The sequence below is a fragment of the Oscarella lobularis genome, chromosome 9, assembly GCF_947507565.1.
Source record: "Oscarella lobularis chromosome 9, ooOscLobu1.1, whole genome shotgun sequence".
In the NCBI taxonomy this organism is placed as follows: Eukaryota; Metazoa; Porifera; class Homoscleromorpha; order Homosclerophorida; family Oscarellidae; genus Oscarella; species Oscarella lobularis.
In genome coordinates this window covers 1,672,496-1,688,635 of record NC_089183.1, presented here as the reverse complement: position 1 = coordinate 1,688,635, position 16,140 = coordinate 1,672,496, and the positions used below count along the sequence as shown (strand labels likewise).

General features: G+C 46.2%; 1 protein-coding gene and 1 pseudogene across 1 annotated transcript; both read left to right on the top strand.

Annotated features, from left to right (window-relative positions):
• The first annotated feature begins 512 nt into the window (after positions 1 to 512).
• LOC136191232 (uncharacterized) lies at positions 513 to 3,580 on the top strand. Its single transcript, XM_065979539.1, has 7 exons — positions 513 to 661; positions 745 to 868; positions 931 to 1,099; positions 1,174 to 1,238; positions 1,287 to 1,348; positions 1,399 to 1,504; positions 1,561 to 3,580. The coding sequence occupies exons 5-7, from the start codon at positions 1,310 to 1,312 to the stop codon at positions 2,511 to 2,513; spliced, it is 1,098 nt and encodes a 365-aa protein (XP_065835611.1). The 5' UTR covers positions 513 to 661; positions 745 to 868; positions 931 to 1,099; positions 1,174 to 1,238; positions 1,287 to 1,309; the 3' UTR covers positions 2,514 to 3,580.
• Positions 3,581 to 12,461: 8,881 nt separating this feature from the next.
• Positions 12,462 to 14,418, top strand: LOC136191299 (zinc finger protein 862-like; annotated as a pseudogene).
• The last annotated feature ends 1,722 nt before the right edge of the window (positions 14,419 to 16,140 follow it).

Sequence of the window (16,140 nt, the reverse complement as noted above, 5' to 3'; positions counted from 1 at the left end):
GGGCGTAGCGAAACGCACGTTTGCCTGGCGTGATGCGGCTAATTCGATTACGACGAACTCGGGTCGCGATCTTACTTTTTCCCGCGTCTTTTTCGGCCGTTCGCGCGCCGAATCGCCTTCGATCGTTGAAAAGGTGTCGAGGACTTTGCGCGAGAGCTTGTGCTCGAAAATGGTAGCACGAAAAGGGGGGCGTAGCGCGCGATTCACGTTGGTGGCGCGTGATGCGACTAATTCGATTACGACGAAGTCCGTCGCTCTCCGTTTGTCCTGCACCTTTTTGAGCCGTTCGCTCGCGGAATCATCTTCGACCGTGGCGAAGACGTCGAGGGCTTTGCGCCGAAACGAGAGGTAGATTTAGGGCAATTTGATCCGCGCTGCGGAGGGTCGGCGCCGCGGGCGTCTCTGCGTAATTGCCGCAGCCGCCTGCATCCCGTCTGGTTCCGATTGGTTGTTCCGTGGTCACGTAACGACTTTTTGTTGATTTTGCATCGCCGTCGCCCAGCGCAAATCGCACTCGCGGATCAACAATCGACCCGTCCTCGCTCTCTTTTTTCGTTCGCAATACCGTCGTTCTACAGCTTTTTCCCCCAGCGCGCGCATCGAACCAGAGGCGTCGCGTCGCTCACCGTCTCTGCGCCGTTCCGCGATTCGAAACTCGACGGTGAGTGCTTCAGAAACGGCGAAAGCTTTCGTCGTTTCGAAATCGGAAATTCACCTGTTGCTGACGTCGGCTTCTTTTTGCAGATCGATCGTTTCGTTGGCTTCCTTCTCTTTTCCGTGTTGTTGTTGTCGTCGACGACTCACGCCGCCGAGAGAACGCTCGTGTCGCGCAGCTTCTCTCCGATCGCCGGCCTCTTCGAACTTCACGGTAATCGAGGCACCGTCCATGTCTTTTCGCGTGTACTCGCGCTCACGTTCTCTGTCTTTTAGTCGACCGTTTTCCGCGTCCGTCGACGAATCCTTTTCGATCGGACGAGCCCGCGCAATCGGACGCGGACAAAACTCGTGTCGCGCAGCTTTTGTCCGTCGTTCGGCTCCGCCGTTTTTCGTCGCGCATTCGCGATTTCATTTCGTCGAACGCTCGCGTTGCGAATCGACGGTAAGCAATGAGCGCTACGCGCTCCGACGGCGCTCATGCAAGTTTCCCTCTCTACTTTTCCTTTTTTGTCGTAGATCTTTTGTTTGCTTTCTTTTGTTGCGGATTTCGATCGCGAAACGCTGCTTTGCTTTCGCGAAAGGTACGTCCACGCCCTTGCGAAAAACACCGCGGACTAATTCTTTTGCAGTTCCTCTGCTCGCTCTGTTTCGAATGAGAAAATCGTTGTTTTATTTTTTGTTCTTCGTCATCGTAAGTGTGCGCGATGGACGACGATTTTTTCGACCGCCGCTTTCTTTTAGATCATTGACATTATGATGTCCGACTCTCCATCGAAGCGCTCTCCGCGCAAGAAAACGAAACTGCCGGAGTTCGACACGCTGGACGACTTGTACTCACAGCAGGACGGTAAGAGAATTTATTACGAAGACCTCGGTTTTTGGTAACTCGACCCACGCTCCTAGGTTACAAAGCGGTCGTCCACGGCGTCGTCACCGACTTCTCGGCCATCGGCGCGTCTCCAGAGAAACGGTACTTCGACGGCTATCTGCGCGACGACACGGCCAGTAAAAGGTTCGTCGGGTTCAGCCCGACGAAAGAAAAGATTCTGGATTTCGCCCGCAGCGGCCGTGCCTTAAGTTTTTCCAACGTCGTCGTCCAGCCTTCGCGGGCTGGCGACGACATGGAATTCGTCATTGCCGACGGGACGGCCGTGTGGCGTTCCAATCGCATATTTTCGAACGCAAAGCCCCTCGAGCCGGACGACACGCCATCTCGCGGGCGTCCAATCGCCCTAGAGGAATTGTCCGCGCTGCGTCCGTTTGCGCGTGTGAACTTCGTGGCCGGAGTTCAGGACCTCGGCGACATACACACGACGCAATCGGGCGCGAACGTCCAACGTATTACGATTCGCGACTCATCGGGGACGGCCACTCTCAACGCGTGGGGAAAGCACGTCGACGCCCTTTCCGTCGGAAAGTTTTACCGATTTTTTAACATGATCGTCAAAGAATTCGGCGGAGCAAATACTCACCACGCCGAAGCACGGCGCCTCGATCGAACCGACGGCGGACGTCGACGGAATCGAAATCGCCCCCGTTTCGTCGCGCGCTCCTGTTATCGTCGCCGACGCCGCCATCCGCTCCGTCACGGAATTCACATCCAAGCTCATGTTCCCTGCGTGCTCGCACGGGCACTTGGTCGTATCGATGGACGGGCCGGGATTGGGCACGTGCTCGGCGTGCCCTGCTATGGCTTTACTATCCAACTCCAAGCGCCGCGTTACTGCGATTCTCAACATTCGTGTCGACGAGGCGTCGACAATCCAACTCACGGCCGACGGGCCAATATTGATGAAGATCGCCCAAGTCAACGAGGAATCGAAGGTAACGCAAGCCAATATCATCACTCCCGGTGACTCTTTGCAACGATCGATGGAACTCTCGCGACAATTATCTTTTGCCGTTCCAAAGGCGATTCTGCGCAGTGCAACATTCCATACCGCCGTACCCGGATGGATGCGTTTTGCAACGACGATATTAGGCCCTTCTTGCAGTTAGTGTACGTCGAGGTTCGTCGAGCCTTGCATCACGAAGAAGAGGCATCGATGAACGACAACAGTGCAGAGTTCCACTTTTGATGACTGGACTGGGCAGGAGCGGCTATAAATTCGATGTATCAACACGCCTTAGACGTAATTGGGATTCATGCTAACGATGAAGAAGAGGAATTGCTGAGTGACCTCGAACAGATATGCCGTGAACTGTGGAGTATTCGGCAAATATAGAAGAGAGACTGCTATTGCATTATTTTCTATGTACTGTGTGCCCCAGACTTCGCTTTGATCGGCACTCACGTTCTCACTTTCGTGGGGATCAGTCGAGCGCCCGTCTTTCCGCACATATGTTTCAAACTGGTCGAAGAGAGCGCCCAACATTCGTAATTACAGAGGAACAGCTAGAGTTTCTTCGCGACATTGTGTTCACCTGGACAAATATTTCTCGAATTCTTTGCGTGTCTGTGAGACGATATTCAACCGCAGACAAGCATTTGAGATGCCGACGTCATCTGATGCATATACTGTCCTAACAGACAATGACTTAGACACACTTGTCATGGAAATTGTTAGAATCTCTGATCGAATAGGAGAAAAGATTGTTATGGGCGGTCTGCGTCGCCGAGGGATTAGAGTGCAGTACCGAAGACTACGCCAGAGCAGAGCCTTAGAAAGAGAGAGCTGCGCCAACTTAGCGCACTTTAAGTTTTCACGTGATTTTATGGACGCCATGTTGTGTCCATTTACTGAAAGCTCTAAGTTCTGCTTATTCTGAACGCTATCGGAAATCCCTTGAGGCGATACGTTCTAGAGTTCATTTGTACCTCCCTCGCTTAGAAATGCTTTGCCAGCAGCTACCTAGATGCAGGTTTTTCGTGTAGACTTTTTCATTTATATTAAGTTTCTCATCGCAACAGAGCGACTTCCTAAATCAGTTTTACCTTTAGCGCTTTTCGTATATTTACTGTTAATCATCTTACAAAAAATAGAGTCGTACATTAATTAAAATACTAAGAGAGGAGCTTCCTTTTACGTCGTGGCACGTTGGGAGTGCTACGCCTTTCAGCAGATTTTCTGCTCGAGTAATTAGAGTCTCTTTGAGGTTACTCATCGACAGCAAAGCTTTTTGTTCAAATCCACGAAACTCATGCCTTCTACTTTAAGCATCATTTGAAAAATGTTGTCTTTAACTTTTGTTAGTTTTCCAGGTTTATACTCTTTTAAATGTAGCAAGGAAGCATCGGTGCTTTCATTTGCTTCCTCTATCGACTCTATACATTTGTTGCACAGCTTAGCAGTCCTTTTGAGACTGTGAACACAATATCCTAATATATAAAACATTCCGTTCTGCTCACTTTTACTCACTTCGTCAGCAAGTGCATCTATGTCAAGATCATTTTCGTGCTCAAGCTGACTGACGTCTTCGCTTGGCTGACCTTGCTCCTCACCAGGCTCATTCTGGAAAAGGTCCGCTGTAAATTCGCGGTCATCGTCAGAGTAGCTTTCATTTTGGCTAGGTAGTTTTGGAACTGACTGACGCATATACTTTTTAAAGCCATCTTAAAGGCGAGTGATGTCGGAGCCGGGTTTTTTGTCCTCACGACGCTGAATAGATTTTCTAGGCAATCCTGAGTTAGCCGAGACGTGAGCAAAAAGTGTAAGCCGCTATCAAGTAATTCGCTCTGCAGATGGAGAATTGATGTTGTAGCCATAATAACTCCACTTTGAACAGGCTTCCAATGACCGTGTTTTCCTATCTTCATTTCCGTAAATAATTGAATAATGAATTTTAAAAAGGTCACTGCTTCGTCATACTTCTCCAGATTTCCTTTGCTAAGGGGCCATTACAGGATGACGGCTAGACATCAAGTCAAACCATTTGTTACAAATTTCCAAAACCCAGGCTGTCGTTAGGTACTCTGCACTGCTGCCTTCTTCTCTCACTAGATATCGTAGTCCAGAAGAAACGCTGTGGCTGAACAGATGCATAGCTCCTGAGACTTTCATTTTTTGAAAATGAGACGGCTCTAACGTAGCTCTTGTCAGGTTCGGCGCTATCTTTATGCTAGAATGGTCTTGAAAATTCATCAAATCTTTGACGGGAAGAAGACTGACTCGGTTGGTCGGTAAATTATAGGATGTTACAACATTGACAGGCAGCTCTATTTCATTGCCGTTAATGAGTGCTCCTCTTAAATTTTTTATTACATGCGGAACGTCAGCGATGAAATAGAGATTTTTGCTTTCACAAGGTGGATGCTTTATATGAGTTGTATTGAAATGTCTGTTTGTCGCCAGACCAAAACTTGACCACATTGCTCTGTTGCTGCTACCCATGTCACTGGTAACGGCACGGACGTGCAATCCAACACTTGCTGCTTTTGTATTATTCTAAGAATAAGTGGTCGAAAGGCTGTTCCGTCAGTTTTGTTGCCGGTAAAATAGTAAGCAACAATTTGTTTCCACCTGGACGAAATTCCGGCGAGCATAAATACGAGACCGTCGGTAGATTGACCGGTATGGTTTGGTAAATTGACGTTGCCAATAAGGTGGCTGGTACTGCAGTCGTACTCAATGGAAGGTAATACCGACATTTCGTCTAGCGTGATGCAACAAAATTTTTCTTCTTTGTTCATGCACGTTACTTTTGACGACAGGGCATCGAGGACCTGACACAGGACACCTGACTCAAAATCAACATTATTAGACAAGTAGCGTTGTAGGGTTCGGATTCCTGTCAAGGGTTGATGCTGACTGCGTAAGAGCTGATATCCAGCAGTCCCACAGGCAAAGCGAATTTGCAGAGCTTTCTTGATGGTTTCAATTGTCCATGGAATACCGCGCATTTCTCCATCTCGGTGAATTGCATGCATTTGATCGTCGGTAAACAATTTTCCAAATTGCCCCTTAATTGTTTTGTTCTCCGCCCGAAGTACATCATTTACGTTTGACAAATCGATGACTTTGGATTCCCAATCAGCAATCCGGGAGCGGGCTTCAGCTTCAGGCTTTTGCTCATTTGTAGGAGTGCTGTCGTCGATGTCGTCGTGGTCTAGGTTCTCCGCAGTTGACATGCTCTCTCTCCGAATACAACTCAGAAGGCATATCAGCAGCGGCGACGGTCTCCGATCTACTGTAACTATGATCATAGCGGGCAGGTAGACCCAAACTGGGCAGGGAACGAAATTTGTGTCGCCGCTACGATCTTTAGGAGGCTTTCTGACAGGTCGATTAGATCGAAAAAAGAATATTGATGGTGTTGCATCCCATTTCAGTCTCTTTCGACCGTCTAATCGAATTTCAAACTGCGATTCGTCGAAGTGCTCCTGTAAAAGACTTTCACAAATGCGCCTCAGGTATTGCCCGAGAGTATACCTCACACAAGTACGATCCAACCTCAGTGGAACGCCACTTCTCTCGCCTAACTTTTGCCTCCCATTGTAGCCTCCGTTCGCGATCGCGAGGAAATCGGTACATTTTGTGACCTTTTTCTGTGCGATTCGAGCAACCTACAGCACAACAAGCAGGCATAATGACGTTGTCGAACGAGCGAAGTAGTGAACAGCCAGTAATTCTTATTTCGCGCTGGACACAAGATGGCGCCCACAAAGTCACGTGACCAATTAAGTTGGCGCAGCTCTCTGTCTCTAAGGCTCTGCGCCAGAGTTTGCAGCGTGTCGACCCCATAGGCCATAGGACGCGCTATGAGACGACGAAGGTTGATTAACAGACGCGTGCACAGTGTTCCGGCCTCAAATTGTTTATGGTACAACTATTGCAATACTTGGTTCTTTCTAACATAATACTTTTTCTTTAACAAAGCACACTGATGGCAACCATAAATTGGTGGAGCCGTGGCGAATTATTATTCACAGAGGTATCGATGGATACTCTCGGCTGATTGTGTATATTCACGCCAGTACAAATAACACGGCATCGACCGTTCTTACTCTTTTCCAAGAGGCTGTTCGCAAAAACGGCCTTCCTTCACGTGTGCGCTCTGACTATGGCGTCGAGAACGTCGACCTTGCTACGTATGTGATAACAAGGGGGCTCAATCGAGGTGCCATGATAACTGGTCGATCGGTTCACAACCAGAGAATAGAAAGCATTTGGAGAGTGATTAATACCGCCGTCATAAATATGTTTAAAGACGTTTTTGCGTTAATGGAGTCTGATGGCATTCTAGACAGACACAGTGAAGTTGATTTGTACTGCTTACACTTCGTTTTCTTACCAAAGATAAATTTGGCGCTGGCTGCTTTTAGTGAACAGTGGAAAAATCATCCAATGCGAACATTTTCTAACCAATCGCCTCGAATGCTGTTTATGTCTGGCATTTAAACTGGCCGTTGGAACGAAGACGATGCCAATGGCGAAATGGGAGCAGAAAATTATTTGGACGAAGGTCATAGTGACCAAATGGCCGAGCCAGATAACGATAACAAAATTCAAGTACCGCCTGTTGCTGTTCCTGTGGATGAAAACATTCAAAAGATGCTCATTAATTCAATTGACCAATTTCGGATGATGGAATGCACGGTGTTCAACTTTTTCAGACTGCAAGAGACACAATTAGACGTCTTCTCTAAGACGGATGACGACTTGCAGCCTCAGACACGGTTAAACAGAATAAAAAAGGCGAAATTTGTTTTCAAAATATAGATATTCATGTTAATTCCTTTCTACACGGACTCTGAGTATGTAGTCATGTCTGAACAGAATATATATACTGTATATGTAAAGTCATGTCTGAACAGAATATATATCAGTAAAAGCAGCTCCGAACAGAATGTATATAAAATCCTTGAACAACATAAATAAATGTGAACAGAATATAAATAAAAAGCCTACTTTTTGCCGGAATATCACGCCATATGTCACAGCGTTTTTCTGGGTTTTGCCGGTCGATGCAAGGCTAATAAATCACTAATTTATCGGCTGAAAACCTTACGTCACCATACTGAAGTATTTTGCTTTTTGCCACAGCATCCGCATAAGGTTTACTACTGCATTATCTCAATTAAACCATCGCAACAATTTGTTCCTACGAGCAGCGGCCAGCGGAACTTTTTCGTTTTCGCTTCCGTCGCTATAGAGGAAACCAGGGAGGATTGTATTCTAGAGCGGGAGCACTACTCGTTGGTGGGTCGGATAAGAGGCGTAGCGCCTTTTTCTTGTCAATGAATGCTCGATGGCAAAAAGGGAAACCCAAGAGTTAGAACTGATTGTTATACACCTGTTCGCAACACGTGCGTGGCTAAGAAGTAAAACGTAGGAGCGCAATTACTTCTCTGACTACTTCCATTGGCATTGGGCGAGAAAGGCTCGCTTTCAAAGCAAGACTAATTTTAGCCTTTTTTGTATATCCAATAGCAATAGGAGATCATAAAATCAATACATAGATTTTATTCTAATCAGGACGTACGGGAATACTTAGAAGAGTTGTCCATTTCGTTTCAGCGCTTTTTGGCGATACTTTTAGACTAAAATTCGTCACTCCTTGATGTCTTTCTTCCTCATCATTTGCGTACAGTTTTCCAATCGTTCAAAATTTCGCTTGTGAATGCCAGTGAATTAGGTTAAAAGCGAAAATTCACGTGACTACGAGCAGCGATAACTCAAAAGCAAAAGTTTATAAAAAATATCAGTCTGAACAGATATCTTTGTATTGATAAACAACAACGTAAAAAGGCAGAATCACAAATTTTGTATTAGACAAAAGATTTATTTTTTCTCTTACAAAGTGATGTTACTAACAAAGGTTATTTTAGCGGTAGAGACTGATATTTTTTCTAAGCTTTTGCTTTCAAGTTATTGCTGCTTGTTGTCACGTGACTTATCGCTTTCAACCTAATTGCGCTCCCACTTTTTACTTCTTACCCGCGCACGTATTGCGATCAGATGCATAACAATCAGTTCCAACTCTTAGGTTTTATTTTTCGCCATCGAGCATTTGCTCGACGAGAAAAAGGCGCCACGCCCCTTTCCCGACTTACCAACGAGTGGTGCGCACGCGCTGGATTACAATCGCGCCTGGTATCGTCTATTGCTTGGGCGCGTTTCTACCAAGTCCTCCTTTTCCGCCGCGCCAGTCAAGGCTTCGAATTTAACGAAAGCGACAACCCCAACTGGGCCCAACACCGTAATGGCGGTCAAAGGTCAAGTCGTCGCGGTGACGAAGGATTGTTTCTGGTGTCGCGTTGACGACCCTGACTCTGTCGACAAAATGAAGTGACTCGGCGAACAATTAAATCGACATATCGAAGAATAAGACCAGTAGGAAACGTCCTCTCGACGCGACACCGATACCACTTCTCGTCTTCGAATTGCTCTGCGCACGTCGTGCTTACGCACTTAGGCGTCGGAAGCGACACAGCGTTGGCCAAACGACAATACCAATAGATGCATTAGCTTGTCTACTTTGAGGGGATTTCTGCGAAACGAAAGATTGTCATGTCGTTTGGGCCCCTTAGCTTCATTTCATGACGTTGTTCGAGCAATAAAGATTGCAATTATACGTTTACCTGATTGAATTATTACATCGTCCTGTACGTTACTTAGTAGAGGCAACTCAGCTCCTGCAATGCCGATGTAGGATATCGACAAATGTCACGGACGTGTTCTGCGGTAGGTTAATTACCCTCTGATTATCTTTTGTAGCCATTGTGCAGCTTTTTCATTAGAGAAACTGTTCGTCAGATTACAGACAAGGACGGAGTTAATTAAGTAATGGCAGATTCACCGATTTCGCCCGCGAGTTTACCACAGCAAAGTGAGTTTCAGAAATACCAACGTGTTCTGTGTTTTTCATATCAAATCAAAGAGCCCAAATTTTGTATGGCATGTTGACGTGACGGCTATGATAAGCTGAAACCGTTTGAATTCACAGTGCTATTGACGGGTTAGCATTAGCTATTAACAAGCACGGAATATTTTTTACTGTATTTAAAAATTATCTCCTAAAATACATTGGCTACTGGTTTTATCAAGTAAGCACAATCCACGCCAAGTGTCCGATTTGTACATTAACTTATAGGTGCTGAGCTTAAGCGTCGCCTATGCTTTAGAGCATTTCCGCATTGAGGCGGCAGAAGACACGGCGAAGTTCGTTCGCATGCTCGACAAGATGTTCGACTGCCTCAATGCGCGCTCGCACAAAGGCTGATAAGCTGGACCGTCAGGGATACACTCACCCCTAACGAAGAGCGTCTAACGGTAGAGCAGTATCGTATGTAAAGCACAACAACACTCTAAAGTTTTTTTATTTAGTTTCTTACGACAAATGTCTTTGGATACAACTGAGCAGAGAAGCACTTGAGGAACTCAACATTACAGTTGCGCCACTAGATTCCAATTAGGCGCATTCAACCTGTAATTTAGTTCGCTCGTTTGTGGAGCTGGTGCCCTATTTTGTCACCGTGAAAGGATCAGAGAAATGCTACATATTAAGCGGTCACCCTAATCAGGACCCCATCGAGAATTATTTTGGCTGGCAGAGATCTTGGGGAGGAAGATTGGACAATCCTTTGGTCCAGCAGGTCTTCGTGAACTCAAAGTCGCTCAAGCAGCAAGCTTTGCTCCTCAAAATTCTTCTTTCGACGCAAGGAACGCCGTTTCTGTCGTTTGTCCTGCATTTCGGCGCGGAGGCGTTTAAGGCGTCGCCTCAGATTGCACTGCAGGGCGTGCTTCCTTCTCCAGCCAACTGCTTACGAACGTTTGCTGTCCGCCTGCAACATCCTTATAGCACTGAATTGTCCTTTCTTCCGTGCCCTGCAACCTCGTAACCGACACATGAACAGGCCGGATCTCCCACGGATCGAACAGTCGCTGTTCGACGTATTTCGCCGCTAATGGTCGCAGCATTTTGTCAGAAAATTCCCTGAACGGCATGTGAACCACAGGAAGCACGTCCACATACTCGTTGGCCTTACCTGCTTCTCTTGTACCCAAACCACCTGCAGAGCGACTGACCAAAACACTTTGAAAGGAACCCCCTACGAATAAGACGTTTAGTTGCAAAAGCTCGGCAAAAACATGCAATCCTTTCATGAATCTTTATTCTCGTACAATCGTTCCGTCACTCAACAAAACCAGTGGCGGATGAAGGATTTAGGAGAGGGGGAAGAGGCGCGCGCAAAAATTTTTGACCACGCCCACTTTTGTACCTAACCGCACCCACTCAAACTGTATTTCATAAGTCTATTCGTAGGTTTATTAAACTTTCTAATCCTTCTCGTCGGAGTCAGTTTGGTCGTCTTCATTATTCGCGTTTTCTGCCAGCAGCGGCCTGGAAAGAATCATTCGTCTCGGATGAGAATATGCGTAGCTGTCAACAATTTCATCGTAATCCAAAGGTACGTCTTTGTGTATGTACAAAAGCAAAAGAGCATTTAGCCTCGACGAAAGCATTCTGCTGCGAAGGTTGGTCTTAATATATTTGAGGGAAGAGTTCGCTCTTTCGACGGTCGCCGTTGTTACGGGTATGACATGGAGTAGGTCAAGGACGGTCCTAATGTTTGGATACATTGCAATAAAGGGTTGAGAAAGGGTTTCACTAATTGCCTTTGGTGTCTCGAATGACTGACTTCGGGCAGATTGCTATCTCCTCTGCCACCGATCAAGTTCCGCTCTGAAAGTCTCTGGCGATGGCAAATCTTCCATGTATAATTCCGCCAGAGTTTTTTTGGCGTCTTCAATGTTTATATCGGTAGCGAAATTTGGAAGTAGCTGAAAGCCCTTCACGGACTGCATAGAAAGCGCAGAAAAACGAGAATCAAACTCACTGATGATGTGATCCAAAAATGGAACGAAAATAGATACACGCCAGTACTCTTCAGGAACCGCTCCTGGGACGTTGCTTCTGTGTATTTGTCGCCGGCAAGTACGAGGAACTGCGAATGTGTCTTCACCGTGTCGATCCGTCATTAGAGCAAAAATGTTTCTGAAAGTTTCTTCGGCATTTGTGCGAGCATCCGCAAGTTGTTCCTTTACAATTTCAATCTCACTGTAAGCTGTTAGTATGTTTTGAAGCTCTCCCTGCAACATTCTGCTTAGGTCAACCAGAAGCGAAGAAACGTATCGGTTCGTGTAAAATGCAGCCAGAAAGTCCCCTGATGATATTGAGCGATGAAGACCAGCGGCATCGGTAGAGCTCTTTCAGGGTTCTGCCCACATGGCGGTATGGGGAAAATCGACCCATACTCCCCATTTTTGAACCCATATGAGCTGCTTTTTACCCATAGGAATAAAATTGCCGCAAGCATACAGGCAGCACATAAGCGTACAGAGAGCACGCTACCTTATTCAAATCGAGGCGGCAGTCGCAGAGCGTACATATTTCTCATGGAGGTCATCTACGGGAATCTTTTGCCACATCACGTGATTCTCTCCTGCTTGTTCACGTGATTTTCTCCGGAGTTTCTTCATTCACTCATGTCTCTCCTGAGATACTTTCGAAAGCGATCTCGAATCGAGGAATCGGATTCTTCTCAAAGTGAAGACGAAGAACAGCCTCAAATCTCCCAAGTTCGTTTGGTCTCTGATCAAGAATCAAACGACGACGAAGGCTCGTCGCAGTTCTGCGGCGACCCTATCAACGACGATAACGACGCAGACGGTGACGACGATAACGACACGGACAGCGAGCTTATAGACGGCGATGACGACGCCGAGAATGCGATTCAAGTAGCGGCGTCTACTTCGAGTCATCCTACTTCTAAGAGTTCGAATTCGAAGCGATCGTCCCGATTTCGAATTGAGTGGCTGACGGGGAGAAGCTGGCTCAAGTACAATCAATCTACAAGGGGCATGACGTGTAGTATTTGCCAGAAGCACTGCTCTGGAGCTAGGCCATTCAAGCACGAATCGTGGATTCAGAAGCCCTGTACGCGATTGCGGCTTGAAAGTATAATTAGACACGAAGAATGCGAGTCACACATCACGTGTGTGAGGTTGGAGCGTCTCGCTTCCAAGCCAAACGTTGCGTCTGCTATCAATCCTGTTGTTCCTGCTGAAGGAATCGAGCAAGCAATTGGTTGTCTCTATTTCATTGCTAAGCGGCGTTTGGCTCACACTACCAATTTTGAACCGATCCTAGATCTGGCTTCGTGGTTGGGAGTAGAAATTAAAAGCAAGATTAGAGTAGCTCGAAATACTATCTACACCAGTCACAAATCGATACAAGAGATGCTTTACGTCATATCTGAGCTCCTTGAAAAAAGATCTCTCGACGAATTGAAAGATTCTGAGCATTTTGCTTTAATGTTTGACGAGACAACGGATTCCACTACGCAAGAGCAGCTGGCAATTCACGGTCGCTACATTGATAATGCTACAGGAGAAATCAAATGCACTTTCTTAAAAGTAGTGGACTTATTGCAACCCGAAGTTGAGAGCGCTGCTGCTGGCGGGAATAGCTGCTGGCGGGAATAGCTGCATTAGAGCAGGAGCGGAAACCATTACACGTCGCGTCGAAGAGTTTATTGAGGTTTCGGGCGTAGACCGTAGCAGACTTAGAGGAATTGGAACAGACGGTGCATCGACAATGGTTAGTTGCAGAAACGGTGTCGTCGCTAGGCTAAAACGCATGGTTCCATTTGCTGTTGGAGTCCACTGTGTGGCACACAAACTGAATCTTGCATCAATTCAGGCATCAAAGGCAGTGCCATACGTCAAAGCATTTGAAAATATTCTTCGTCAGATTTTTGATTTCTTTGACAATAGTGCCGTTAGGACGGCAGGGTTGGAAGCAATCCAGGCGCTGCTTTATGAACAGGGAAAAATGGTTGCACCTTGCGCAACAAGATGGCTGAGCATCGAGCGAAGTGTCAGCCGTCTTATAGCATGCTTTGCATCTGTCAGCGTCAGTCTCCAGCGAGAGGCGCAGGAGAGACACGACGCTAGAGCTTTGGGCATCAACGCAATGATAACAAAGCACAAGTTTATAACGACCATGCTCTTAATGTGCGATGCTTTGCCGCACGTTTCGCGCCTCTCAAAAATATTTCATCATGAACACTGCGATTATAGCAGTATTCCAGGAGCGCTTTTGTTGACGAAGGAGGCTCTTACGCGACTAAAAACTGTCGACGGTATGCATCTTCGCCAGTTGCCGGAATTTTTGGAGAAACTGAAGTCATCGGGGATCGTCATTACACGTGAACCGAATGACAATGAAATGACTTTCACAAATATCATCAAAACACCTTATCTCTCCAGCCTGCTCTCTAACATCGAAAAAAGATTTGAAGATCAAGGAGTAATGACGTCCTTTACCGTCTTCAATCCGGATGCGTTGCCATTGCCTGATTATTGAGAAGAGTTTGCCGAGTACGGCAACCGTGAAATAGAAAAGCTCTTCACTCATTTTTATCCTTCTGACGCAGACGAATCTTTTGAGGAAACCCTTGAGGAATGGTCAAGCTACAAGGAATGTCTTGCGATAAAAAGGAGAGAATCGGCGTCATACACTTGCAAAGAAGTTCTGGGCGATCTATGCGGTGACTTGTCAACCAAAAGAATGTTCCCCAAGCTTTCATCAATAGCATGCATTTGCAGAGTTATTCCGATGCACACAGCGAGTGTTGAGCGCACTTTCTCTCAACTCAACTTCATAAAAACGGATATACGAAATCGAATGAGCGAAAGAACCCTGGACGCACTGCTAAGAATTGCCGTAAACGGTCCTTCATTGGAACATTTTCCCGTGAAAGATGCTGCTAAACTGTGGGCTCTAAAGAAGAATCGCAGACTTTCCGTTAAATAAAGCATGTCGATAAGCGTTTGGATTGTTGAAATAAATGTGAAAAATGGCGTCAAAATTAATCCGTAAAAACCACGCCCCCAAAAAATTTTTAGGAATAGGATAGAAATAGGATAGGATAGGATAGAATATGGACGCTGTTACCCGTCCAATTTGCATAGAATGCCACACGTTTGGACTACAGCCGTGCTTACTCATATATTAAACTTGTTTGCTGGTCACATTCAGGGCGTACTCAACAGTGGTGATACCGTTCAAGACACTGTTCAGTTCTGGATGAAGTTGCTTGACCGGGGTTGGCTTTTTCGGAACAAATTTATAATTCAGCTGTTGCCGCAAATAGGCTAAGGCCGATCAGTTTCTTCGCTGAGCATTTGCTGATATTCGCAACAAATTTCATTTTCTCGTCGTGCGAAGGAGGCTCCGGTTGTTTTCTCCAAAGCATTGCTTAATTAAGAGGATTTGCGCCAGTGAAATGATTTTGTTGAGAACCACGCCACGTGTCGGTTAATATATTCCGACGCCGAACATCCATGCGGTCGTAAATGATACTGTCCGCGCCGAAATTGTTCAACGAGGGCAACACCGTAGCAACGAATTCTTTCATATTTCCCTTGCAGACGTCAACGACAGTCCTAAGCAAACACTACTTCAAGTTACACAATTGGCTGTGCACAAAGACATACTACTTGTCTGGCGACATGGGACAGCCTCCTCCATCAACGTTTTTGCATCATTGTCTCTTCCCGAATCCGATGACGATATGCAAATAACGGCTGCGTATTTCCTACAACAATGAATGAAAAGATTATGTGTGCAAAGTTAGTGAAAGCTGCTGTCTTACGATTGCAGCGACATTCGACCGGGATTGCTCCGAGTAATGTCGTGTTTGGTTTTTGACTCGACCATTACGACTTCCTCCTTGACCCGAACTCCAGGGCGTCTTTTGCTTGGAGACGCCATTGCGCTGTCACTGTCGCTGCCGGAATCCTACGTAATAGGTGGGACTGCGAGTGACGGCGAAATACTACGATACAGCAATAAGCTTACGGATTGTACAGTCAAACCTCTTTATCCGGGCACTCGCGGGTCTTAACAAAGGTGTCCGGATAATAAAGGTGTCCTGATTTCAGAGGTTTTTATAACCTCATTAGTTTTAGGAATTTAAATGAAGAGCGGCAAATAGAGCGTTTGCAGAGACAATTCTACGCAAAAATATCAGTTATTTCAGTTTGTATTTTGCTTTTACTCTGATAGTGAATTTCAACAACCCGATTTAGAAGACCGCTTGCTGCTCGAGCTTCTTCACAACAACCCTTTCCTTCCAAAAACAATTGAACTTCTTCTAAGCAATCAACAGCATCTTTGAAACGCTTAAGTTTTGGTTTTCTCACTACTTCGCCCAAGCCATCATCGTCTTCGGTGATGTCAGCTATTTCATCCTCCGATTGCAGCCTCGCAAAAAGTCTTCTTCCCACGTTACATCTGAGAATTCTTCACAAATTGGGAGGTCCTTTTCGATTTCCGCCGCGTCAAGCACATTCTCTTCATCTGTCAGTCGGCGAATCAGAAAGTTCAGTTCACCAGAACTTTGGTCTTCTTCCAAATCAGCGAAAGCATCTTCATAATTCTCAGCAGAAACTATTTCAAAGTCGACGTTCGTTACGTTAGCCTTCCGAAAGCACTTCTTGATCGTTTCTGGAGATACGCGTTTCCATGCCGCAG